The sequence below is a fragment of the Botryllus schlosseri genome, chromosome 15 (assembly GCF_051294905.1).
Source record: "Botryllus schlosseri isolate E-star chromosome 15, Bs_hap1, whole genome shotgun sequence".
NCBI classification, from domain to species: domain Eukaryota; kingdom Metazoa; phylum Chordata; class Ascidiacea; order Stolidobranchia; family Styelidae; genus Botryllus; species Botryllus schlosseri.
This window is the reverse complement of record NC_137250.1, coordinates 22813224-22838363: the sequence shown is the minus strand read 5'-3', so window position 1 is coordinate 22838363 and position 25140 is coordinate 22813224. Positions and strand designations below refer to the sequence as shown.

The 25140-nt window shown below is 39.8% G+C and overlaps 3 protein-coding genes and 1 long non-coding RNA gene across 4 annotated transcripts; 3 read left to right on the top strand and 1 right to left on the bottom strand.

Annotated features, from left to right (window-relative positions):
• The first annotated feature begins 353 nt into the window (after positions 1–353).
• Positions 354–8923, top strand: LOC145457626 (collagen alpha-1(XII) chain-like). Its single transcript, XM_080335848.1, has 8 exons — positions 354–384; positions 1176–1379; positions 2068–2110; positions 3098–3245; positions 5437–5534; positions 5739–5923; positions 6748–6828; positions 7424–8923. Exons 1-8 carry the CDS (start codon positions 354–356, stop codon positions 7684–7686), a joined length of 1053 nt encoding a protein of 350 aa, XP_080191974.1. The 3' UTR covers positions 7687–8923.
• Positions 8924–13061: 4138 nt separating this feature from the next.
• On the bottom strand, positions 13062–15353 carry LOC145457992 (uncharacterized). The gene is made up of 2 exons (XR_013921044.1): positions 14656–15353; positions 13062–13841 (listed from the first exon to the last, which is right to left on the bottom strand). It is a non-coding gene; the product is annotated as an uncharacterized LOC145457992 (long non-coding RNA).
• A 3035-nt stretch (positions 15354–18388) lies between these two features.
• On the top strand, positions 18389–21264 carry LOC145456651 (THAP domain-containing protein 2-like). Its single transcript, XM_080334743.1, has 4 exons — positions 18389–19360; positions 20047–20245; positions 20356–20982; positions 21046–21264. The coding sequence occupies exons 1-4, from the start codon at positions 19191–19193 to the stop codon at positions 21094–21096; spliced, it is 1047 nt and encodes a 348-aa protein (XP_080190869.1). The 5' UTR covers positions 18389–19190; the 3' UTR covers positions 21097–21264.
• A 1262-nt stretch (positions 21265–22526) lies between these two features.
• LOC145456961 (2-Hydroxyacid oxidase 1-like) lies at positions 22527–25125 on the top strand. The gene has a single exon (XM_080335110.1). It carries the CDS (start codon positions 22698–22700, stop codon positions 23880–23882), a length of 1185 nt encoding a protein of 394 aa, XP_080191236.1. The 5' UTR covers positions 22527–22697; the 3' UTR covers positions 23883–25125.
• The last annotated feature ends 15 nt before the right edge of the window (positions 25126–25140 follow it).

The following is a 25140-nucleotide window of genomic DNA, read 5'->3' as shown; positions in this document are numbered from 1 at the left end:
AAAAGTAATAGAAGATAACATTACAGGACAGCAAGCGACAAAATGAGGTGGCATGTGTGAAGTCGATATATCATATTGTGGTCCGGTGGTCTCGAGCGCTGACTAGTATTTATCCAGTTGAGCTTGCCTGTATGTTGACTTGAATGCAGTGGACAATCTGGACATGCACGGTACTACGTCAAACTCCCGTGCTACAGTCTCAATGAGAAAGTATCGTAAGCTTACGAAGTAAGTTACCGGGATTTTGTACGATTTAAGCCGATCTCGTGGTAGATTATTAATAAGCAAAATATCATCAGATATATGGGTTTAGCTATATACGGACATCGCGTTAGGACCGGCGGCCAGTCACAATGGCGACGAACGACCATTTTGTTTTAGAGCGTAATTTGTATTTACACGTAACTTAACATGACGCCATGTCAATTGTTAGTCACATCAATGTCTGTTCACTATTCAGCCTATTGTTCTGTGCTTTTGTAAGCTTATATGGACGACTTGCAAAGTCCCCGCCCTCATTCATTCATCACCTTCCTGTTTCGCGCGTTTCGTCTTCTGGTCTGTGCTGCCGACATTGTTCCAGCTCTAGGCTTTCACATCCCAGTTATGTTCGTGCATTTACCTTTAGTATCGTTCAACTCTTGATTTCTATAGGACTATAGTAATTACCGCCAATCATTATTTCCTCATGTGTCGTGCTTGTATTTATACCCTTGTGTTCTGTTGCCTGTCATCTTTCGTTTATCTGCACTCTGGGTCGTGTCGTCTGACGTTATGTAATTCTGCTGAGAATATACTGATTCCATATGGAAACCTGGTACCATGAGTTATTGTTCTAATAAGATCAAGAACATAACAATCCCGTTCATGATAGCGGCATCAATTTATCTTCTGTATCGATTACCCGTCTCATCAATGGGTCATATTATGAGTCGACTGCCTAATTTTTGTGTGTTCTCCACAGACATTTCGACAGGAGTAAATTGTGAATATCAAACAATAAGCCTATAGTGTATACATATCTGAATATTCTGAAGTTCAAATGAAACGAAAGCAGGCGTTGAGATGAGGCTTTTTATATACATTCTATGCGGTTTCGTGGCGATGACGTAGTCCTATTCCTGTACGACCGACGGTGAGGAGGAAATCCGTGTGTATTTATACAGTAATATAAGTATTGTGTACTCTGCACTACTGCACAGATGATATTCTGATCGACATCATTTTTGTCGTCGACGGATCTGGATCGATTGGTGTTTCTAATTTCAACGTTGTGAAGACATGGCTCGGGAATGCTATCACCGCGTTATTCAATACTTTCGGGGGACGGGCTCAATTTGAAGTTCTCCAATATTCCAACAAAGATGGATTTTTCCAATGTTAGTCTTATACCACGGTATACTGGAATTCGCCGAAGTGCTAAAAATTGTTAACCCAAAGAACGAAACAGTATAGTGCTTGCCACTGTCATTCTACGAGCTAGCGGTAATGGTTGGAGACCAGAAATATGGCAGAGCGTTATAGTTTTCTCATAGGTGTTGTCCAAGGTTGTAATCAAGTCGTAAGGTTCCGACTTCCCAGTCACAAGTCAATTTGACTTATATAGGTGCGATTCGAGTCATTTTCAATTCACAACTGAGTCAAGTCCGAGTTCAAGTCATTGAGCAACGGGTCGAGTCCGAGTCATAATGTTCGCTGTTCAGTATCGAGTTCAAATTCCGGTTCAACTCACTTCTGTGAAACTCTAGGCAGAGGTTCTTAAAGTATGGATCACGATAGGTATAATTTTGGGTCGCAACGGCGCCAGAGCTATCTTTTAAAATGTATGTAATATTTGTTGAATTTCTTGTAACACAACAGATCTCCGCCCGATTTCAAGGATATTTATTAAATATCTATAGAGGTCATTGCGTTGGGTACTATAGCCAATAAGCGAGACACCTAGAAAAGTCATAAATACAATATGGCTTCATCATGAAAATGTGCCGACCTTTGTAGCACACAAATTGATCTGAATTCATGATAAGATTTGTCCAACATTGGTTTCGCTTTATCTGGATTGTTAAGTGTATTGCCGCGCAACGAGAGGGTGCGGGAATATGATACACAGGTATTCGAGTCCAACGCCTTCGCGCCGGGACACACGAAGACATTAAGTTTTGGCCAACATGCGGCTGAAAAAATAGCGGTGTCAAAAAGATCGGCGGCGATAAATTAAGCCTTGGCCAAAACTGACCGTCATTTGTTGGCCAAAAACTTGATACTGATATGTCTGGTGGTTGAAATTGCCGGCAACGAATAGTCTCGTCCATGCAATCTGAGTAGACAGTAGTAAATTGCAATACAAATACGACCCCCATAGGAAAATAATGTACCCCAATTTGAGTCGCGTGCGTCAGACATATTTCATAGAACAGCGTAGAATATAACTGTTGTCCGCCCGTAAAACGCAGCTTACTAGTATTAAGATGTATTGTTTTGATGTGCGAGGCCTGGGTCGCGAGATGTCATCAAAACCCAGATTTGGGTCGCGGTCTAAAAATTTAAGAACCACTGCTGTAGGGTGATATTGATGGCCTCGGATTCATAATATGCTCATTTTTTCACTCCAAACATGTTTAGTCAAACTAGGGATATCTAGGACGTTTCGAAAAAATCGGTGAGGTTCACAAATCCGAATTTTCTACTTCGTACATCACAGTTCACTTTATCTTATAGTGCTTGTCCAAAGTAAAACGTGGAGCAATTGTTTTCATACAAGGCACTCGATTTTATATGCAAAATATTCGATTACTTTTGGATTATTATTTTTCAACTGTAATCGAATGCGATTACGTGAAACTGCTATGGTCGTTGAAATTGATTACGAATACAAATCACAATTGCGCCTTGTATGATGCGAGTCCATAAATACTCGTGTTCTCATGAATTTGAACTTTTTGAAGCCAAGGTACGACATGAACCTATACATATCATTCCATTTCCAGCAACTTCCGGGATGTTGACGGCAGAGGTCTAAACGAATTTGTTTGCGACGGATTTGTTTCCACAACTGCAAAAAGGATTCAACATATTTAATTATATCTTTTTAATGCAGAATTCCGATCGGTGAATCAAGGCAGTTTGTGACACCGTTCGGATTGGGAGAATGTGATAACATCGTGTGCATGACGTCACGAATATCGAACATGCCGTATCTTGGATCACTACCTTACACGTATTACGCTTTACGGAGGGTTATAGAGGCAACATTTGGTATACCATATATGTCCTCTTTTAATGGGATTTGTCCTCGTTTCTAAAAAAAAAAACGAAATGTTCTCCGAGGACGCCGAAATGTCCTCTTTTCTCGCAATTCGTCCTCATTTATTACCATGAGCGTGGGACGATGACATAGAGACAACTAGAAATGGTAATATCGGCAGAAACGAAACGTGGAAACTGCATGGTTTTCCATACAATTGACGCCAAAAGGTCAACCCAATGTATAAAAGCCGTGAAAACCGTTTGTCAGGCACCGGTTCGGAAAATGAGCTCTTTTTCAGCATTTTACATCAAATTCTTCCGTTTCAATGTCTGTTAATATCAATTGCAAAAAGTGTGCTCCTTCTCTGATCTCAAAACATGGTAACCCTAGGTAACAGGAGCCATCAGCCCTGACCGTTCCGGTGCCAGGACATACCAAGACAAGTCAAGTTCACGTCAGCATGCGACACCACAAGGGAAAATGCCAAACAGATCTTAGCTTGGAGGACCAGATTCCTGGAAACCTTGGTCCAAGTTGACCACCGCGTGTTGGTCTAAACCAGCGGTTCTCAACCGGGGGTCCGCGGACCCCTGGGGGTCCGCGAAGCAATTTCAGGGGGTCCGCGAGACCTCTAAAGTTTTAGAATGGTTGATAACCTAATTTTTATTCTATTTTTTAATTTAAGAAAGCATGAAGCAGTTTCGCACCACAACTGCTGAAACCTCATGACTCATATCATCAAAATGTTGTTTTGTTGGGGTTTGTGGAAAAAATAAAAATATGGAGATAGTAACGTCAATCAGGGTGACTTCGTAATGTCTGCGGAACCTTTTCGATATGAAGTTAGCAGTCGTTTGAACAGTCGTTTGAAATAAAAATTTCCGAAGTATTTCCATAATTTGTCGCAATGCAGGGAACAGCTTCTTGGAGGTACAGAACTTTAATATACAATTGAATAGCATATTCATATTGATATGGACCCGAATACTTTCGGCTGACACTCGTCATAAATCGGACAATGATATACCTGCTCTTAAAGCTCGGCAATCAGATTTTGAGCATTCTTATTGCGGATTCCCTATCGACAAGGCTGATTTTTTGATGAACAAGGAGTGTTTCGTTGCTATCAAAGCATTACACTCCAACCCAGAAATTCATATCACAAGTTATATTGGTATGCAGCCTTGTCTTGTTAATGTTCAATTGTTCATGGTCGAAAATGTTTGCTCGTAAATATATATGTATACCCGAACAGAACAAATCGTTTCATGACAGTCTTTCTCTGGTAGGAAAACTTGGATCCATTCTTTGGAGCATAAAATTTGTCTATACTTTTAGATTAGGATTTCACTTTGACGGTAGAAACTCTCTGCGGGCCGATGAAAATGCCGTTGCAGGCCGAATTCGGCCAGCGGTCCGTATGTTGCCCGTCCCTGCGCTAGATGCTGGACGTGATGTGTTCATAAAATATGTGTTTCTTCATTTTGGTGCCATAAATGTTGCGATCACACCAAAAGTATCGTCGGAAGCGTTATGCGTTAATATTGCATTAGCCTCCATCTATCTTAGCGGAAATGGTTTTCGGCACTCCTCGTTCATATCAAAACAAAGCCGTGGATTTTCAAGACACGACCACGTACTTCAAGAAATACCGCTGCAATATTAGCTTTGAAATAATAAAAGTCGACCAATTTCTACATAAATAGTATGATGTTATCTTCAAGAAAAATCATTATTTTGCTGTTTATCACAAGCCTACAGTTCATATTTTCACAAGACAGATGAAGGTTGCATCATAACAGAGCTAAAATTGTACTAAAACTTGAGGGGGTCCGCGAGGGTCCGTGACGGTCAAAAGGGGTCCGCGAGGCCAAAAAGGTTGAGAACCACTGGTCTAAACATAGTTTTCACTGGTGTGTCCTGGTGCCAGAATGGTGGCAGCGTGTACTGCGGTCTTGTCACACCGGTATTTTTGCCTAGTATATGTATTGGTGAAATAACCCGTGTATTGTGACAAAAGTAAAGAGCATCAGGAAATTTAAAAATATTTATATTAATTATCATGCAATTGGAAAAATATCACCTGAAATAATAAACTGGTTATTATTTATATATCCGTATGTATACCATTTTTATTACGAAAGAATCAATCATTATAGTAGCCTAATGATGACGTTTGTTTATTGTAGGTTGAATTTCCGCTGTCCATACACTATCCAAATTCGAGCAAGGTGATTATATTATTAACAGATGGCGAAGCCACAGATGGGGAGGATATTCCGCGAGCGTGAGTAACCATTTATTATATTTACTTATGTTTCGTATTCGTTGCGACAGCCTGACAACGTCACTGTTGTCACAATAGTGTCTTATAATCGTGTAGACAATGGTAGGGGTGTGAAACATACGACCCGCCAGGCGATTTCATTCTGCCCGCAAAGCATTTCTCTATTTATCATTCTTAACACTGAAAATAAAATACTTACGTCAGATATCAGAAAACCGTTGAAGAAAATATCACCAATTTTGCCATTGGAGTTCGGGGTTTTAACGAAGAGGAATTGAAGGAATTCGCCAATGGCGGTGTCTCCGATGACAGAGTGTTCACAATCCCGGACTTTGAATCATTAAACTTCATTATCGCTGAGCTACAGATGGAGGTGGGATTTTTATTCGGTAAATATAACAATAACAGTTATGTGATAATCCTGTTTGCAGGAAAAAAATATCGGTACGACAGATTCTGTGTTGTCGGGAGAGGCCGTTCAGGGCGTTCACACTTTCATTTGGGTGCCTTGGAGTCGACTTTCATCAAAATACGCAAACCAAGTCTGTGCCTACAGAAGGAGTTCGTATACCATCCAAAAATAGTACATAAAGCTTTAGCACTCTCTCCATCCCGATTATTCAAAATGTCATGCCGTTTATGATACTATCGAATGTAAACTATCGATGTTTACACTCGATACTGATACGATTGTTGATATACAATGTTTTTTGAATAGTAGATTCATATTGAAATAAACCCGAATATTCTCGGCTGACACTTGTCAGGGGTATAATCGTCAGCAACTACTAGAGAATTGGAAAGAACACTGTATATACAATTGTTGATATACAATGTTCTATCCAATTCTCTACTAGTTGCTGACGAGTACTCCTGACGAGTGTCAGCCGAGAATATTCGGGTTCATTTCGATATTAATACACTATTCAGTTGTATAATTACATGTCGAAGTCAATGCATATTAGCTGCTATAGTTGGCATACAAGTGTAATTTTCATTTTTTTTTTAATTTTCAAGTATTTTATTGAAACTGTGATATTTGTCCCTGTGTATATTCATATCATTGTGTATTAGGCTATTTATACGGAATCTATTCCTGTTATTGTTACCGCTGAGGGTCACACGCCGTTAACGACCCTGGTGACTTGTGTCTCTACGTACGTCAGTGCGCACAACTTACACTAGTGTATATGTATATACATTTTTAATCTAGGCGCGACAAATGTAGAACAAAACGCAACTCACAATGCAACCACAGACTGCGAAGCAGCAATAGCCAATGTGACAGCAGGAGGTGGGTATTTGTCAGAATGGTGCCTATGGCGTTGTGAACCAGAATCGATATTATTGCTTACTTGCATACTGGTTGTTGTTGTTGTTTTTGTTATTTATTCGACAAAAATAATGCCGCTATCGCCTGACGGCCTTTTACGCCACGGTCAATAACACTGTACAATGTACACAAATAATGGCGAAATAACGGAATAAATTGTTAATTATACGTGTAATATCATGCCGTTTCCAGTCAATATAACAAAGTCGAGTAACGGACACGATAATACATGAGGTCTGGCATTCGTAAAATGCACCAGACGCAAAACCGGTCGCGGTGTCAGTGTGTGGAGGAGATATAGTCCTGGCGTACGACGGACATGTCAAGTCACAACTTTCTTTGTGATCCTTATAACGTTCATATTCATTATTTGCCTTTCACAAAATAACAGCAATCCATATCGGGTATATAGTTGACAGTTGTAACATGGATAATGGATATCCTCCAAGCTCCAACGCGCCGTTAGAGACGGAATCAAGCGCACATTTCTTCGTCGTGTCAAGCATTTTGTGGAATTCTTTTGCACGCAATTTATAGCAAATTCATTTTAACCAAGGTACGGCGACTGTAGCACAAACCACAGGTCACAGTTCAAGTACAGATCACGAACCTACCACAGCTGGTGCTGGTGCAACAACGGAGGATGAGTATTCGTTGAGAATCGTGCTTATATGCTTAGCTATGGCGTTTACGCCATACATGTCAAGTCACAGCTTTGTATTTTGCTTTATGATCCTTACGTTCATTAGTTTACCTATGTTGAATATTTGCCATGTACAAATAAATGCACCACATATCGGCTACTCTTCACGGTTGTAACATGGATATCTTCCAAAATGCCGTTAGAAACGGAATAAAACCCACATTTAAACATCGTGTCAAGCATTGTACGAACATTTTTTGCGCACAACTTACAGTAGCCTACACGTTATGGTGTCTGTTATAGGCTTGTTGTCAAATGAGCCGGCGACATTCAAAAACTGAGACTGTCCCGTCTAACTAGGACTATAGGCATATGTACGGGAGATATTAGCACAGGTTCCATTATTGATATTCAAATCGTAAAATATTCATCACGATAACTCAAAAATAGTCATGCATGCCTAATAATTTATATTTGATGTTTCCACAAGCGATTTTTCTACTGAATGAATAGTAGTCAGCCCGGACCATTTACCGGACCACGTCCTGACATATCGATCTCGCCTTCCTTCACTTGCCACCTGATTTTGTCGCTTGTCATTTTATATTATCTTCTTTTACTTTCATATTCAGTGTGCATGTGCAATGTGCATGCCTGCCCTTAATTACATCGCCTAGGCCCAGGTGGGCGTCTGATCTCAAAGACTACTCCAAGTCGTTTAGGCATCTTCCTATCTTTCATTGTATCGCAATCTTGTGATGTTTTGAAAAAAAGAAATTTTATGAATAAACTTTAACTTTAACTTAAACACTCAATCGTCGCTCCAAAAGGGCGGAGGATAATTCAAGGTAACCTATCAACGAGATGATATTGCAGCCGTCGAGATCTTTATTAAACTGTCGAATTTTAAAGAGTGCTAACATATTTAAAAAGAGACTACCCCATTTTCCGGTTTTGTGCTTGTTCTGCATCAGACAAATATCAGTTCTGCGTTGTCATTTATGTTGCTGTTGCTGTCCCGATTTACCGGTTGCGTGTTGAACGGCAGTGGGCAGCAGAGATTAGCGGGTTGAATATTTTCCAGTCCGAATCCGGTTCCAGATTTGATCTTCAAAGTTCAAATACGTGCCCAAATCTAGAATTCATTTCGTATCATTTACAAATTCAATTTAAACTGGCAAATACTCCAATTCATCCAAAACTCGTATGAAATTATCAGAAACTTGTCCAAATTAAAATCCGGCTTCGCAAATCGCGATTTCCAATCCGGCCAAAACCAATCTGTGTTTTTCGAATACCCATCCTTACTGAAATATATATTTTGGCAATTATATAAAATAGGGCATTATTCGACGAGAATGTTTGTGAACATTGCCTAATGCCTTTTCTGTATTTGATGGTTGACGAATAAAAGACATACTTCTCTCTCTCTCACTCCCGTCACAGTTGAGCGACTCTAGACAGCAGAGGCTGCGGGCACCGAGCGGAGATGAGCACGGATTTGGATTAGGTTTTGAAAAAACAGGCTTTGTGAAATTTTGTCGGATTTGGATTGGATTTGGATTAGACATTTTTTTCAGAACGGATTAGGATTTGGATTGGATTTACCTATTTTCTGGGAGATTGAAATGTCGTGTGGCGAATGGCGACAAACTTTATTCAGATCAGTTATTAATGTAATTATGGTTACTAAGTTATCTTGAATCAAGTGAATCGTTGGTTGTGAAATAAAATTTTCGAATCCCTCCATGGCATAAATTAGTATTTTTTCTGAATTTCCAGTTGGAATCGGATTAGGATTGGACATGGACTTGAATGCGAAAAAGTTATGGATTGGGATTTGGATTTGAAGGTTCGGATTTGGATTGGATTAGGACATAGAAATTTCAAATCCGCTCATCTCTGGCACCGAGCTATGTCTGTGGCGCTGCGTTTGAGCATCGTTCCGAAAATATGTTCTTTTTTTAACATCTTGAGAGTTGATAACACTTTTCCGTTTAAAATCGACTCATATTTTCTTGATATACGGACTTAATTATTCTATGCAGAAAAGCTCTCACCACGCAGGATTTATTTCAAAAAATGAACCGTAAGTGTTATTGCAGTTGAAGTTTTCAGTGGTCTCTAGCCGGCTAGGAGTATTCTCACAGCACCAGATCAGGCACAGGACCGAATATTTCTCGTTATGATTTACATCTATGGTCGGCAACCTACGGCCCGCGGGCCGGATCCGGCCCGCCAAGCGAAATCGTCCGGCCCGCGACATAATAATTAGTTATCACAAGAATACGGCCCGCCCTTTCGTAAAGAGTTTCAATCTGCAGTGCAGCACTGTTAGGAAAAAATGCGGCATTGATACGATATAAGTACCTACATCGTATTATAGTCTATTGTTACGCCATAAAACGAAGGCGGTTTAAGTATAGGAGATATAGAGTAGACTAGATCACTAGTTCAGTCCTTATCAATCGGGTGTATCTCGCAACCGAAGGTGTACCATATATTTTAAAGGGTTTACCACTCTGATGGGGTGTGACAATAGAGGAGTCCTTCCTCTGCTTTAAAAACGCTTGGAACATTTGAGACGCAATGACAAAATCTCGAACACTGTTTCAGCCTCCGTAGGTTAGTTATCTATAGTTTAATTCACCACAATGCATTGTGCGCCAAGACAACAAACCTGAATAGTGTTCGGCCACAATGATGAAAACTGTTAAAATGATTTTGTCGCACAAACTGAATCACCAACAGTTGCGCCAGATATTACTAGAAGCAGATAATCGGCGATGTCATGTATATCTGCCATGTTCGCGCATCAAGTCGATCAGCTATGCTTGCACGAGTGTATGAACTGAGAAATATCGCCGACTCATAATCTTGTAATCGAAAATGGGTATCTAACCTTGCTTTCCTGGTACATTTAACGTGATATCTGAACAAATTGAATTTCCAACTGCATGAAAAAATGCGGCATTGCTACGATATAATAGTAGCCTACATCGTATTAGTCTATTGTTACGCCATAAAACGACGGTGGTTGAAGTAGGAGATGGAGATAGACTAGACTGCATCAGTGCTTATCAATCGGGTGTATCTCGCAACCGAAGGTGTTCCTTGGCGCTCATCAATGGCGCTCATCTCGGCACCATCCAACCCATGATTGGTAACGCGGGCACGTGCTATCGATAGCACCTCAGTCAATCTTAACTGCTCCGCCTTTGGTGTCGCCCTTATCTGAGCAGTCACGCGTTTCGGCAACCCCAAGACGAAAGATAAATTCAACAGCTGTTCGTCGTCGTTTTGACAGATACCCGCCAACTTTGCTAATCGTTTCAAGTCGGCAAGGAAAACGTGGACCGATTCCCCTTCATTCCACACCCTCGTCTTGAATTCCCCATACGCCAAAAGCTGATCACAGGCAAAGGCACGCAACAGAGCCTCTTTGATGCGCGGTTCGTCACTCTTTTCAGTCTCCGGTAACTGGTCGTACACGGCAAATGCGTCACCGTCGAGAAACACCGGAGTTACGATTGATGTTGTTGCTATATAACCCGCTCCATCATACCGCGTCAACACATCCGTCACTTTGAAACTGGCCATTATCGTCAATAGTCCGCGATAGCTTGTGCGAAATATATTTGAAAGATGAAAACGCTACAACAACAAAACGACCTCTCTCTCCACTGGTCACACGAGCTCTGTGTGCCAATATTCACGACTATCAAACAACACCATTCGAACTAATTAACGAGCAATCAATCAGTCGCACGCGCTATGATCAGCGTCCGAGGTAAAAATCAGTAGACAAAATCTAGACCAAGACACACATACTTCTTTAAAGGGTTTACCACTCTAATGGGGTGTGACAATAAAAGTGTCCTTCCTTTGCTTCAAAAACGCTTGGAACATCTCATGACGCAATGACGCCAGAGCATGTTTGTGATAATAATAATAATAATAACAATAACGCCAGATATTACTAGAAGCAGAGAATCAATATGGCGATGTCATGTACGCCTACCTGTCATGTTCGCGCATTAAGTCAAGCAGCTGTGCTTACACGAGTGTATGAACTGAGAAATGAAATAGCAACTTTCCTCGGAAACAAAAATATTGCCGACTCATAGTCTGTAATCGAAAATAGCTATCTCATCTTGCTTTCCTGGTACATTTAACGTCACATCTGAACAAATTGAATTTGCAACTTCAGGGGGAAAACAACTAAATACATGAGATGTTGGGGCGCATTCAAAACAAATCTGTGACTCTGGAAATGTCAACAGTACAAAGAAAATTATGCGCACTTTCCTATACTGGAGGAGAGAAAACCTAGTACCAACACTACATTTGTAACTGTGATACGAAATTTAACTACTGAATATTCACCCGCTTTTCCGACATTCCTTCTCTACAAAATGAATTCTGACTATTCAGTACTCCATTTAATGTGGACGCCAATAGCATTGCCTGAAAATTTCAAATAGGCCTTTCTGAAATGCGATGCAGTTGAATTGAATGACAAATTTCATACAAAGAGCATATCGCTGCATAACTTTGACGAGTACGTTCTTGAACTTGGTTTTTATCTCAGCTTGACCAAAAATGCAAAAGAAATTGCGTCGTCGATTTTTGGAAGCACATACGCATGTGAACAATAGTTTTGAACAATGAAATTCACGATGAGCACGTATTCACGTATTTCGGACGTCCATTTTGAACAGGGTCTGATTCTTGTTTCATCCGACTTGTTACCAGCACTTGAAAACCTTTCACAAAACAAGCTTCGTCAATTGTCACATTTATTCTGTGCTGTTGAAGTGTAAATACATGTGTCTTCTGAGTGGTATGATTGAGATTGCAGCAATGTAGGATAATATACAGAAGTGAGCGTAAAATATAGTATTAAGAAAAATTCCGGCCCGCCAAAAAGTTGTACACCCGAAATTTGGCCCGCGACTAGCAAAAGGTTGCCGACCCCTGATTTACATGATCGTTCTACCCAAGCACATGTAACAGGATGCACTTGAATTTCAATATCGTTTTTTATCTAGCATTGGTATGAATTGACTACTTGTAGTCTGTATAGCGACGATGTTTCACAGGGGTAACCCTAAAAGGAGGGAACGCGGAAACTGCGGAAAACGCGGAACTCGCGGAAATGGCCCCTAAAACGCGGAAACTGCGGAAAATGCGGGAAACCTCGATTCCTAAAGCGCTGAAACAGAGGAAAAAGAATTGACTTGAAAAATTTAGAAATGATTTCGTGACTTGATTAAAAATTTGCAATGACTTGAAGATAGTGATCTGATCAGGGATATATAGAACTCCGGGATGGCTGACTTCTTTTTGGCCTATACATAAGTAGGGCTATATATCAAGCTGCAATCTACCTCGAAATCTTCACTTTTTTCGCAAGTTAGCGATGTAGGTGCTTATACAATCAGGTTCCTTCACCTTTTGCCGCCTTCCTGGTGAGTAAGCAAGACATTCTAGAAAGTATGGGTCTTCCCATACCTCATTCTTTATGCTATATAGACAAATAAGCAAACTCTTACAACGTTGAATATCATTAATTTCAATCAGTAAATAAATCATGAATACAGTTTATCCAGAGGTAATACATAGAAATGTGGATAACGAAGAAAATCAGCATTTTCTAAACGTTGAATACATTGTTTTCCAAACTTTTTCAGTGCGGATGATATTTTTGAAAAGTATTTGGGAGAAGTAATATAAGTCAATCAGGGAGGAGTAAATATATGATGACCGAGACTTATTGAATTGTACGGGCTATTTCGAATACTACAACACGCCAAATATTTCTCCACTTTTGCATCAATAGACATTCCTGAGCTTTATCGTCATTGGGTGTGCAGTACATCCCGAATCAAGCTTCTGAAGGGTTCGATACTAATTCACAAGTATTGGAAATTATGTGTAATGGTGATGCGTCCGGCTTCTCGATCGATAGGTCGTAGGTCGATTCCCAGTCGAGTCATACAAAAGACTCGAAAACTGATATCCGCGGCTATCCTGCAAGGCACTCAGCATTCCCGGATAGCATGGAGAAGAAAAAGAAACGGGTGCAGACTAGGTGACCTTACGGTCGTATAGCATCTCGATGGTGCAGGCGAAAAAGAATATCATCTCTATCTCTCTTGAAGATTTTCGGATATGATGATAGCTGATTCAATGGACTGAATAGATATTAAAAGTGTCGCTGCTGAGTCACAAGACACAAATTTTCAGATGGTAACGCGAGTATAGTATAGCAGGATATCCACTGATGATGTGCTGTACAGGATGGAACATCGCATTTCGTTTCAGGAATCTGCAACAAAAATTAATAAATTTAGAGATACAAATCAACCATAAGCCCAATCATTAAGAATAGCTTGATGTGGGGATTCAACCCAGTGGTTCTCAACTGACAAATATGTTAGATTTTTCCAATTATAAATGCATGAAGCTGGACACATGTCCATTAGAGAATGAAACATCAAATTTCAGATTGAATCGGATTTTTCAGCATGGTGTTGTAATATAGAGCTCATAGTCTACTTTGGTCTTGACGTACGTCACAACGCTGCAAGTTCAGGAAACGAAATATCCTACACCTCTTTTAGCAACAGTTATATGGGTAAGCTATGAGGCTATTACAAAAAAATATTTCAATTTGGACAGTACGATTTAGCAATCTTTAGCAGAGGAATAGAGGGACTAGATAACTGATAAGCTGCTGGTATTTCTATCAAAAGCAATCAAACAGTCAAACTGAAGTTGGTGGCAGAAACCTTGCAGAAACTTCATTAGCACCACATATAATATCAAAATACATTAAATGTTGTTTCCAATATTTGGTTTTTATTTGCCTACATTAGTCCTATATGCAATTTAAGTTGCAAGGTGTGCAAGATCAAATAGGTCGAGAAGTGCCAACCGCTGATTTAACTGCCATAATATTCCAGCTATTGAGTATAATGTCAACAAAATGCACAGTTGATAAAATGACAGGATGATCTTTACTGTAGCATAGTACCTCAAGCCATAAGCAGTTGATTCGCTCAATACACATACAACAATATATTTAGATGGATTTCGATCCTTCATCTGATATATATCTCACCAAAATCAGACAAACTTACCCATGCATGCTGAGGAGAGGTCCTGGCTGTGTTGCAAGGATTTGACAAAACCTTTTGAACTTTGATGTAGTTTCCAGAGTTTTTCCCACAGCTTTTCCCAATTGCCACACCCTGACGATACAGTTAACTTATCCATCATAAGGGAGTGGCCGACATCAAGTCGATTGATGTGATGAATAGTCCTGTTTTGTATCTTCAAAAGTTTTAGTGGCCAGCAAATGCTATATTTTGTGTCCGTCATTCTTTACATTTCACTGCAACGGAGGTTTCTTTCCAGTATAGTGGCTAGTGGCATTTGATTGCCAGTCATGAACAAACATATTTATATGTCACTAGTAGCCTATCGGCACCGTATCTGTAAAAACAGATTGAATTTAAATGGTGCCTGGACTGTTATACGATTATGTAAACTTCCAACTACCATGTATTGTATTCTAACACTACCATGCTCCTAGGGTTTGTATATTACGTAAAAGTCTAAAAACCATCCTGACTGTCTGACTGAAATGCAACTTGCATACCGGTACTGAGAGGCTGCAATTTTCGGTCATTTCAAGCTATACAACTATATAACTGTCTTATGGCAAACCATGGGTAGGTATAGAATCGTTATGCTAGTTCGATACTCCTTCCTTTCCTTTGTTTTGCATCATGTTAACTACAAATAGGAGCGCAGCATGGACAAACTCTAATCATCGATTAACCTATTACATAAAATCCTGACGAAGTCACTCTAAACTGGCGGCAGCCACTGTACTGTACTGTACAGCCTAGGACTTCAAGGCTTATATGCAGTTCTATAGCATCAGATCAGTCATTAATGCATAACGTAATCAGTATTAGAATCATCCTGAAATGTAATTCTCAACATTCTGCTACATCCTGATATACACTAACGGTTATCAATGTAGCAAAACATACTCGATAAGAAGAGATATTCCGAATACCAGCGATATATCGTACGGTACCGACATAACGGTAGCGCCGTTCATAACCTGCAGCTAAAGCTACATACCGACAATACTGCTAAAATTATTAACTACCTGAACATCACATGTGTCCTCTAGCTTTATAAACAATTAAAAATATTGATATCATACGCATCTACCAGCAATCACAAACCAGAAAGGTAATTCCAAGTCTTCAAGTTACGCACAGACAAAGCGCTGTCAACAATCCTCTCTGAAGTGAGTGCGCGAAAATGGCCCTACTTGTGTATGACCGTGATGACGCAATCGACGGAGTCAGCCATCCCGGAGTTCTATATATCCCTGGATCTGATCCCAACTCTACCTCGTACTATGAAGTATCCACCGTTAGTTGATACTGCGAGACCACACTGGTACATCAGTTTCGTCTGAATATTAAGCCATGCTACTGGTATTGGCCAAAACCCGAACAGTATACACATTGTACACATTTCACCTGCAACAGAGGTCTCGATAAAAAACTTTTCACTACGTTAACGCCAGTTCCTGAAGAAAGATTGCTGGCGAACCGTTTGTTTACATCGATTTCATACCCCTGGTGAAGCATGACTCGCGACGCGCTCAAACGCAGAGCTCACTGGAGTTTCCAATCATTGTATATATATCATTGGGTAAAGGTAATACCACAATTTCCTGCCAGGCGAGTAAACTGGCTGAATTCTTCAAAAACTATTTTGACGCACAAGGAAATGAGAAATCGGTTGGGATGCCAAATGATCTGGAAAACATTCCAGATGCTGTAAAGTTGATGCAAGAAAATAGCTCCACCATCGATGAAGACCCACCAACACTCGAGGAAGTTAAACGAGCTATTGAAAATCTGAAGCGTAAGAAATCCAGTTCAGACGTACCACCGGAGATTTTGAGAGCAATGGCGTCATCCAAATTGATCATGGACAAAATTACAGAATTGTTCCAAAAAATATGGGAGATTGAAAAATTACCCCAATCATTCGGCCACAGCAAGCTAACTGCCATATGGAAGAACAAAGGAAGCAGAACCGATCCATCGACATATCGCGCTATTCAAGTTGGAAGCGTATTCTGCAAACTGTTAATACAAATAATCATATCAAGAATAGAAGAATGGTACAACCAGCAAATTCTCGAATTCCAATGTGGTTTTAGAAAAGGGAAGGGAACCACCGACTGCATATATGTCACGAAGCAGTCTCAAATCATTGCTGAAAAAACTGATAAACAAACATATGCCTTGTTTGTCGATCTCTCCTCTGCGTTCGACCACGTTAACAGAACCTGGCTAATTCAGTCGCTACGAAATCGAATCGATGAGGAAAAGGGAACAAAAATCATCAACTTACTTGCCTCTCTATATCGATGTACAACAACCGAACTGAAAAGCCACCCTAACCTAACTTTTCCCACAAAATCTGGAGTTCGACAGGGCGGACCCGAATCCCCTATCCTCTTCAATCTTTATATGGACTATGCCGTGAGAGTCTTCCTACACAGATCGAAACTAGCCGATATCGCTTTCAGCCAGTATCATTTTCGCACACCGGACTATGCACGAGAAGATAAAAGGGACAAGAACTACCAAGGAACCGCTATCAACATGGGCTCAGGCTATGCGGACGATCTTGAATTCTTTTTTAAAGACCAAACTTCTCTTCAGGAAGGTCTAAAACTGCTATCAGAAGTTCTTACTGAGTTTGGATTACAAATTAATGAGTCGAAAACAAAAACTATGATATTTAACCACAATGAGGAACTGACTTACCCGACTTCAATCTGCTCTCTACACAATCATGATATTGAAAACGTGAAAACTTTCAAATACCTTGGTTGCATGATTCACTATAACGAAACGAATGTGGGGATATCCGAAATCAATAATAGGGTCAGCTCGGCTCATGCTGCTTTCCAAACCTATAAATACCTGCTTCGAAACTTCAGAATTTGGATTGGTACAAGAATAAAATTTTTGAATGCCTTTGTGCGAAGTCGACTCACATATGGCTGCAGTGTATGGTCTCTTTCGGAAAATCAAAGCGTCCTGGATGTCTGCTACAGACAATTTTTGCGAAAAATGGTCCACGGAGGCTACACTCGAAGGGGAACCGATCACGCATTCAAAATTAGCAATCAGAATCTTCATAGAATCTGTCGCACTGAAGACCTTTCAGTATTCATTGATCACCAACAAGCTAAATTTCTTGCACACATAATTCGAAAACCTAATGACAGTGTCGTGAAGTCAATAACGTTTGAAGATGAAAGGAGAACGAAAAAAAGGAAGACCCTCCGCAACGCTGATGAGCAATGTCCTCAATCGGAACGACACCGACATCAGGACATTTTCAAAAGCAGCACTGTCAAGGGAAATTTAATTTATAACCTAAATCTTTGATGCTCTCTTTTTTGATGGATACTTCCATCACCTCGGTGATGGTGCTCTAAGTCTGAACGCAGACAGAGCTAGACCTATATATATATTATATATATATGAGATCTACAAATGTCAATGATCGACTGTCCCGCGTTCCGCCTTTTCCTCGTTTTAGTGCCTACTGTGTGATCTATAAAGGTCAATGACCGACTGTTCCGCGCTCCGCGTTTTCCTCACTGAGCTATATCCTCTTGTTTCAGCGCTTTAGGAATCGAGGTTTCCCGCTTTTTCCGCAGTTTCCGCGTTTTAGGGGCCGTTTCCGCGAGTTCCGCGTTTTCCGCAGTTTCCGCGTTCCCTCCTTTTAGGGTTACCCGTTTCACAGCTCGTTATGTGATGTGTATAGCCATTAGTATCTGTGTTTTGAAGTATCCCTGTACATAGTGTACAATATTGGGAAGGCTTTATAGCATATGGATTAGCATAGCATATGCATATTATTGCTCAATTATAATGTTTGATATGTTGAGTTTGCATGCAGAAGAATTGTCAATGCTCTACATTGCCAAGTTCGTAGCAATGATCTTGCGCTACCAGCTTTACATAAGTTTCTTGCAGACATTGATACTGTCAAACTATAATGTGCATTTTTGCTCCCAATGGGCAATATTCAATATATCGATAGTTCCCTATGGAATATCGGTTCATTTTTTGAAATAAATCTTGCATGATGAGAGTCTTTCTGCATAGAATAATCAAGTAACTAAACAGAAAGTTCTGCGTGACGTTACCACCAATTTCACTCTGGTCAATAGTTTGAACAGTGATCCCCAACCTCAACATTTGTTTACAACTATTTTCTAGTCAAAATCCCCTATAAGAATTTATCAAGCAAAAGCATTCAGACCCAAGAATTTGTTGAACATACCCAAAGCAATAGGACCAAGCCCCGAACTACTGCTATCTCCGGCTGAGCAAATTTGCGTGATCCCCGTGCGCAGATGCATTGTGGGTACACGGTAAATTGATTTAGTACAGGGGCTTATGGAAAAGCGGTCAATGTTTCAATATATTTGATTCGTGTTGGGTCTGTAGTACTGTATGCGTATAGAGCTTTGAATGACTAATTATTCTAACATTCAGGATTTGTTTCAGCCCAATATCTCGTGCCAGTATATTGATATTCCGTGTAATTCGACATGTCGAAGATAGTACGTTCATCAGGTGGTAGTGGTAGTCTTTGCTGTGCCTATGGGTGCAGGAAAAGGCGGAAGAAGATATCCAGTGAGTCGTATGCAAGAAGTAATAGTGACGGCAGTAGTGATGAAGAGTCGACAGTAAAGCGGCGATACCCCAGAACTTTTCACCGGTAAGTGAATAACAGAATAAGCATAGCAGCCAGACATGGCCAGATCAGTCACAGTTGTAATAAACAGGTCATGGTAAAGTGATAGCAGAACATTTCGTTGCAGTTATATGAATGAAATGACCAGACCAGACTACCAGTAGAAATCCGTGTCACCATATCAGCTATGTAATGTTCATCATCAATATCTGTAATAATCTGTAATAATGTCCATCTCACTCTTTGTATTTTCTCCATGATCGAGTACAAGCAGTTCGGCCAATAATCAGTGTGGTATTAAATTCTTGGTTATGCTATGTAGGCAAGAGTAGGAATACAAGGAAAGATTCAATTAATGGCCTATGGGTTTTTATCAGCATATAGGTAAAACAGGATATCTTGTTCAGATTCTAAACAAATACTGTGGAATTTGCAAATTCCATAGTCAAGTTCATCTATAGTCCTTATAGCTTTGTGCGAAACTGTCAATTTATTTATTCAAAAATATTTTTAAAGGTTTACCGTTGAACTGCTTTAGCTTTAGAAAGCTACCTCAATCTTGAATACAATAAGCCTATGGAGTGGAAAGTGACAGATGTATAATTTTATCAGACAAGATATTTTATGTACCTTCTGCTTTTATCATAGCCCATAACAAAGAATTGTCTATTTAGTGTGCTTTGCTTCATACAATGCTCCGTATAATGCAGCTTTCCTACTAATGAATCGCTGAAAGGAAGATGGGTAGAAAGCATAAAAAGAAAAAACTGGGTTCCATCAAGATCGTCAGTTATCTGCTCCGATCATTTTCCGGAAAGTGCCATTTACCGTGTGGGCCAGTTGATACGTTTGAGGGAGAATGCGGTGCCAACAAGATTTCTGAACTTTCCGAAATATATGAGGACAAAGGTACAGTAGGAATTTATAAATTTACTTCTAAAGTCAAGTTTATATTAGCATACCCTTACCCTAGCCACTGTTGATATGAAATTCGTTAATTTGAAATTCGTTGATTTCAGGCTTCCAACAAACGGCAAGCGAGACCAGCAACACTTCAAGATAAGAAACGTTATTGTAAAGTACAGACTGGTGAAGCAGTTCTCCACGACCACAATTACTGTGCACGTACCTCTCCTCAAAAGCTCATTCAACAGCAACGCCGTAGAGTGGTACAAATTAAAAAGAGATTGCATGCTGCCAGAATGAGGACATGCCGCCTGAGAAAAAAAGTAAAAACTCTGGATGAGGTCATTGCATCTCTGAAAAAAAATAATTTGATCAGCGATTTGTGTGGAGAAGTAATGTCACAAAAATTCAGTCGTATACCCAGTGAGCTGTTGCAGCGCATGATGCTGCAAGCTGGTGGAAGAGGAGTCAAATACTCTAAAGAACTGCAATCATTTGCAATGACGCTGCAGTATTATTCTGCTAAGGCATACAATTTTGTGCGTCAAAATTTTCAACTCCCTCTTCCCCATCTGAGTGTGATAAGGCGCTGGTATGGAAAACTTCCTGTTGATCCCCCTAACCCCCGTCCCCGACGCACACGCCGACGTCGCCGCCGCTTTAGGACGGGGGTCACGGTGACCGTGCCCTATCTTCGGAAGAAGAAAAAATCAATTACACTTGAGCTGCAGTCTGAATCGGTACGTTTAATATGCCTTGTCCGCAGATATTAAGCTCTAACTTATCCCTCATTTTACTTTCAGATCACCCTCAATTACGTCCAGGGCGACGTAAAGTCAATAACGATTAATTAATTAATTTATTTCTGTTTTTATTTTGTCATGTTGGTATTTTAATAGAAAAATCATTCAAAACCTTCGTTTCTCATAACTGAAGCTGGTGTTTCTGAAAACGAAGTTCAGCATTTTGGTAGACACAGTACAGCGCGTGTGATCCCAGAAATGGTATATCTAAAGCCAGGTTGTCGTTGAGTTACCTAATCAGTAACGTTAATTAACTCTTAGAGCGCAGATTGCTGTAACCGACAGCGTCAATTTCAGTGACCGCTAGGCAATTGTACCCAGATAGAAATAAGGACTCGTGCATTCATCTTGTATCTCTCATTCAATGATATAAATATATTATTGCTCTCATTTGATCACCTCTGCAGAAATCACTAACCCATATTGCTACACATAACTCACATATTCTCACTTTCACTTTCTAGGATTTATTCCGACTACTTTGACACAATGAATAAGTAAGAATAAAAATTAGATGGTATAACTTTGATTGTAGCTGTGCCTTTCCATGTCACATGATGCTGAATTTTTCTCCGTCAGTGGTATTTATAGTCAACACGTAGCTGGCAGCATTAGCATTGACATCAGCACCATTGTTGTGAGAAGATTTCGAATCGAGGCCAGGGTAATTCTGAGGCAGTCTCCGTTAATAACTTGAAGCTGGTGGTCATAGGCGTAGGTGCTTTTACTACCTATAGATACAGTACCTGGAACATAACAACAAAACTGGCATTATCCATTGCAATCATTTGATAGCTTGGTTATTTGTCTACACTAAATGTGCCTGTTTGTTGGTTTTCAAGATTTGTAAGAATAGTTAATGACAGTGTGCGGTTGTATCAACAATTCGAGAACGCAGTACATGAAACTGAAGCTATAATGAGTAAAAAGACAACATCAGCAAGCTCCCTCAGGACGAATGGCGTCATATCCAAATCAAATTGCCATACACAGTAGGCCTACCTGAAACCGAAGGGATAAAGAAGACAACATCACCAAGCTCCCTTAGGATTAACGGTATCATATCCAAATCGAATTATCAATGCCATGACAATTGCCTTAACCCAGTAATTGTGAAAACAGCACTCAAAGCCAGGAATTTTTGAGCAGAAGCATACGTTTATTTACCTGGATACAACGAGGTAAGCAATCTATATCAGGAAGATATTTTCAAATGAATACATACTGTGACACATATATAACCTTATATTGTCCGAACCATCGAAATCGATACCTCCAGGCCAAAGAGTAATCAAAACAGTCACATCACCCAACCACTTCTGCCTTGACCACCAGCTTACAGTGCAACTATCAACTTAACCCAAAGATGGCGGCCAATTGATCACGCGAATATCGCGAGTAGCGCACTCCAGTGTTTATATAGCTCAGTGAATAGGACTAACTAGTAGGCCTATAACTATATTGATTGACTTACGGTATGTTGAAAAATTCACGGACTTAGAAATATTGGTTTATAATTCCGGCAATTTTCAAGACTGTCTGTCCAGCAGTATCTCGGACGCCTGGCTTGGAATTACTGCATTGACACGTGTATTCTGAAGAATTGTGTTTATGTTGAAACAGGCCTATTTCTTGGTAAGTCCGTTACCATAATGCTGTCAGAGAATGATACTGGATCATCTTTATCCACTGCAAGCACAAAAGAGAACCGTGATGGACTTTCGAACTGCATATGTGTTGATGACTTTGAAGCTCTTGCAACAACTAAGCTGGATCGAAACTCTTGTGGGTATTACAACTCAGGCGCTACCAGTCAGCAAACTTTGCTTGAAAACTGCACAGCATTCAAGTCATGGCGATTTCGACCAATGGTACTGAGAGATGTGTCAAGTGTTGACCCATCTACAGAAATTCTTGGACGGAAAATTTCCTTCCCTGTATGTATTGCCCCGACAGCTATGAATAAAATGGCTTCACGAAAAGGCGAGATTGATTCGGCCAATGCTGCGTGTAGTTTAAACTCTGGTTTCACTTTGAGCTCATGGGCAACATCTAGCATTGAAGATATCGCGGAAAATGTGCCATCAGTGCTTCGATGGTTTCAGCTGTACGTTTATAAAGATCGAGTGCTGACTAAAGAATTAGTGAAAAGAGCTGAAAACTGTAATTTTAAAGCGATCGTCGTAACTGTTGACACACCTGTACTGGGGCGGAGATATCAAGATGTAAGGAACAAATTTTCTCTGCCCGAAAATCTTGTTCTGAAAAATTTCGAACAACAAAACAAACTAGGGTTTTCAGATGGAGTGCGGAGCTCTGGAGATTCAGGTCTAGCGGAATATGTCGCGTCCTTGATTGACCCATCATTGAACTGGGATGATATCGAATGGTTGAAATCGATGACTACGTTGCCGATCATTGTAAAGGGGATTCTCACTGCGGAAATGGCTGCAGAAGCAGTGAATCATCAAGTCGATGGCATTCTTGTGTCAAATCATGGAGCACGTCAGTTAGATGGTGTCTTACCCACAATCAACGCCTTGCCAGAAATCGTTAAAGCGGTCCGGGGTAGATGTGAGGTATACTTGGACGGTGGAATCAGAAATGGTGGAGATATCGCAAAAGCAATTGCTCTCGGTGCCAAAGCGGTTTTCATAGGCAGACCAGTGTTGTGGGGTTTGGCTTGTGGCGGCGAATTTGGAGTTAAAAAAGTCTTGGAAATATTGAGGGACGAGTTTATTCTCACTATGAAACTGCTTGGCGTGACTTCCGTTCGAGAACTGCAATCAACGCCAAACTTAGTCGTTCACGAGACTAACATTCTATCGAAATTATGAATCAAACAATTTGTGTAATTGTGCAATATGTAATTATGGTTTGTGGGTCAAGTTCTGTGTCAAAACAATTGGTTGCTTGTAAATCAAGTACAAATTATGTTATAATTAGAATATGCAGGTGTTGGTACGTGTCTGTTGATTGAATTGTAATTGAATTTAACGTCTGGTACAGAGGCGGACAATGTTTTGGCTCATATTATTATACAAAAGTATGCCCCCAAACAGATACACATTATAAATGTGGACCTCGAGCTAAAAATTTTGCCCACTAGGGTTGTTCATAAATATCTTACTTTTCTAATTGTAGGCTATTTGATAAAATTGTTAGTTGGCTAAAAAAAACGTTGCACATCAAATTTGAAACTTTTGAATATATTATGAAAACTTAAATTTTGTAATTCAATTTTTACTGGCTGCTCCATAAAATTGTCAAGTTATCTAAAAAATGATGCATGATAAATTTCGTTTATTTCCAACCCGTAGAAGCGAAGTGATTATAGCGCAAAATTCTGGATTTTGGGAATTTCTTCAATTATAAATGATAGAACTGCCCAGTAGCCACCTTAATACTATTTTTCAAATCCAAAATTTTGTACTCGGATAACTTTTACCAGTTGGAATTGTGCCAAATTTGTTATGCATCGTTTTTTAGACAACTTAATTTCATGAAGAAGCCTGTAAAATTTGAAAAAAAAGTTTTAATATTTTTTAAATAATTCAAAAAATTTTGAATGTAGTATATTTCTGCCCTTGATGTTTCTTCGGCATATACACCGACTCATGATAGCTTCACTTCTACAAGTTAAAATTGAATCAAATATGACGTGCAGCGTATTTTTATCCAAACTCACAATTTTATCAAATAGCCAATTTGCCAAAAAGCCAACAAAATTTGAGGAAAAAAGTTATTTTTGAACAGCCCTATTGCCCACCAATGGTCCATGCTCGTATAGCTTGACAACATGATTGAAACTATTCTTTATGGGACTTTGTATGCACTTTGAGTCGAGTTTCTCTTCAAGATTTTACGAATTTAACTAGAATTGTAACTTGCAGTGCCTTATTCACCTTTATTTTATAGATTCTTAAAAGTTTGCATCCAAATCCATGTATTGAAGCAAGTATTATCATCAGTACTAGAGACTAGAGCATTTGTTACATAGAAAAATTATGTTATCCCTCTTACAGTAGAATCATTTTGTCATTTTATGGTGTCTGATTAGATTTATTTTAATTTCTTCAGCTAGGCTTGATTACA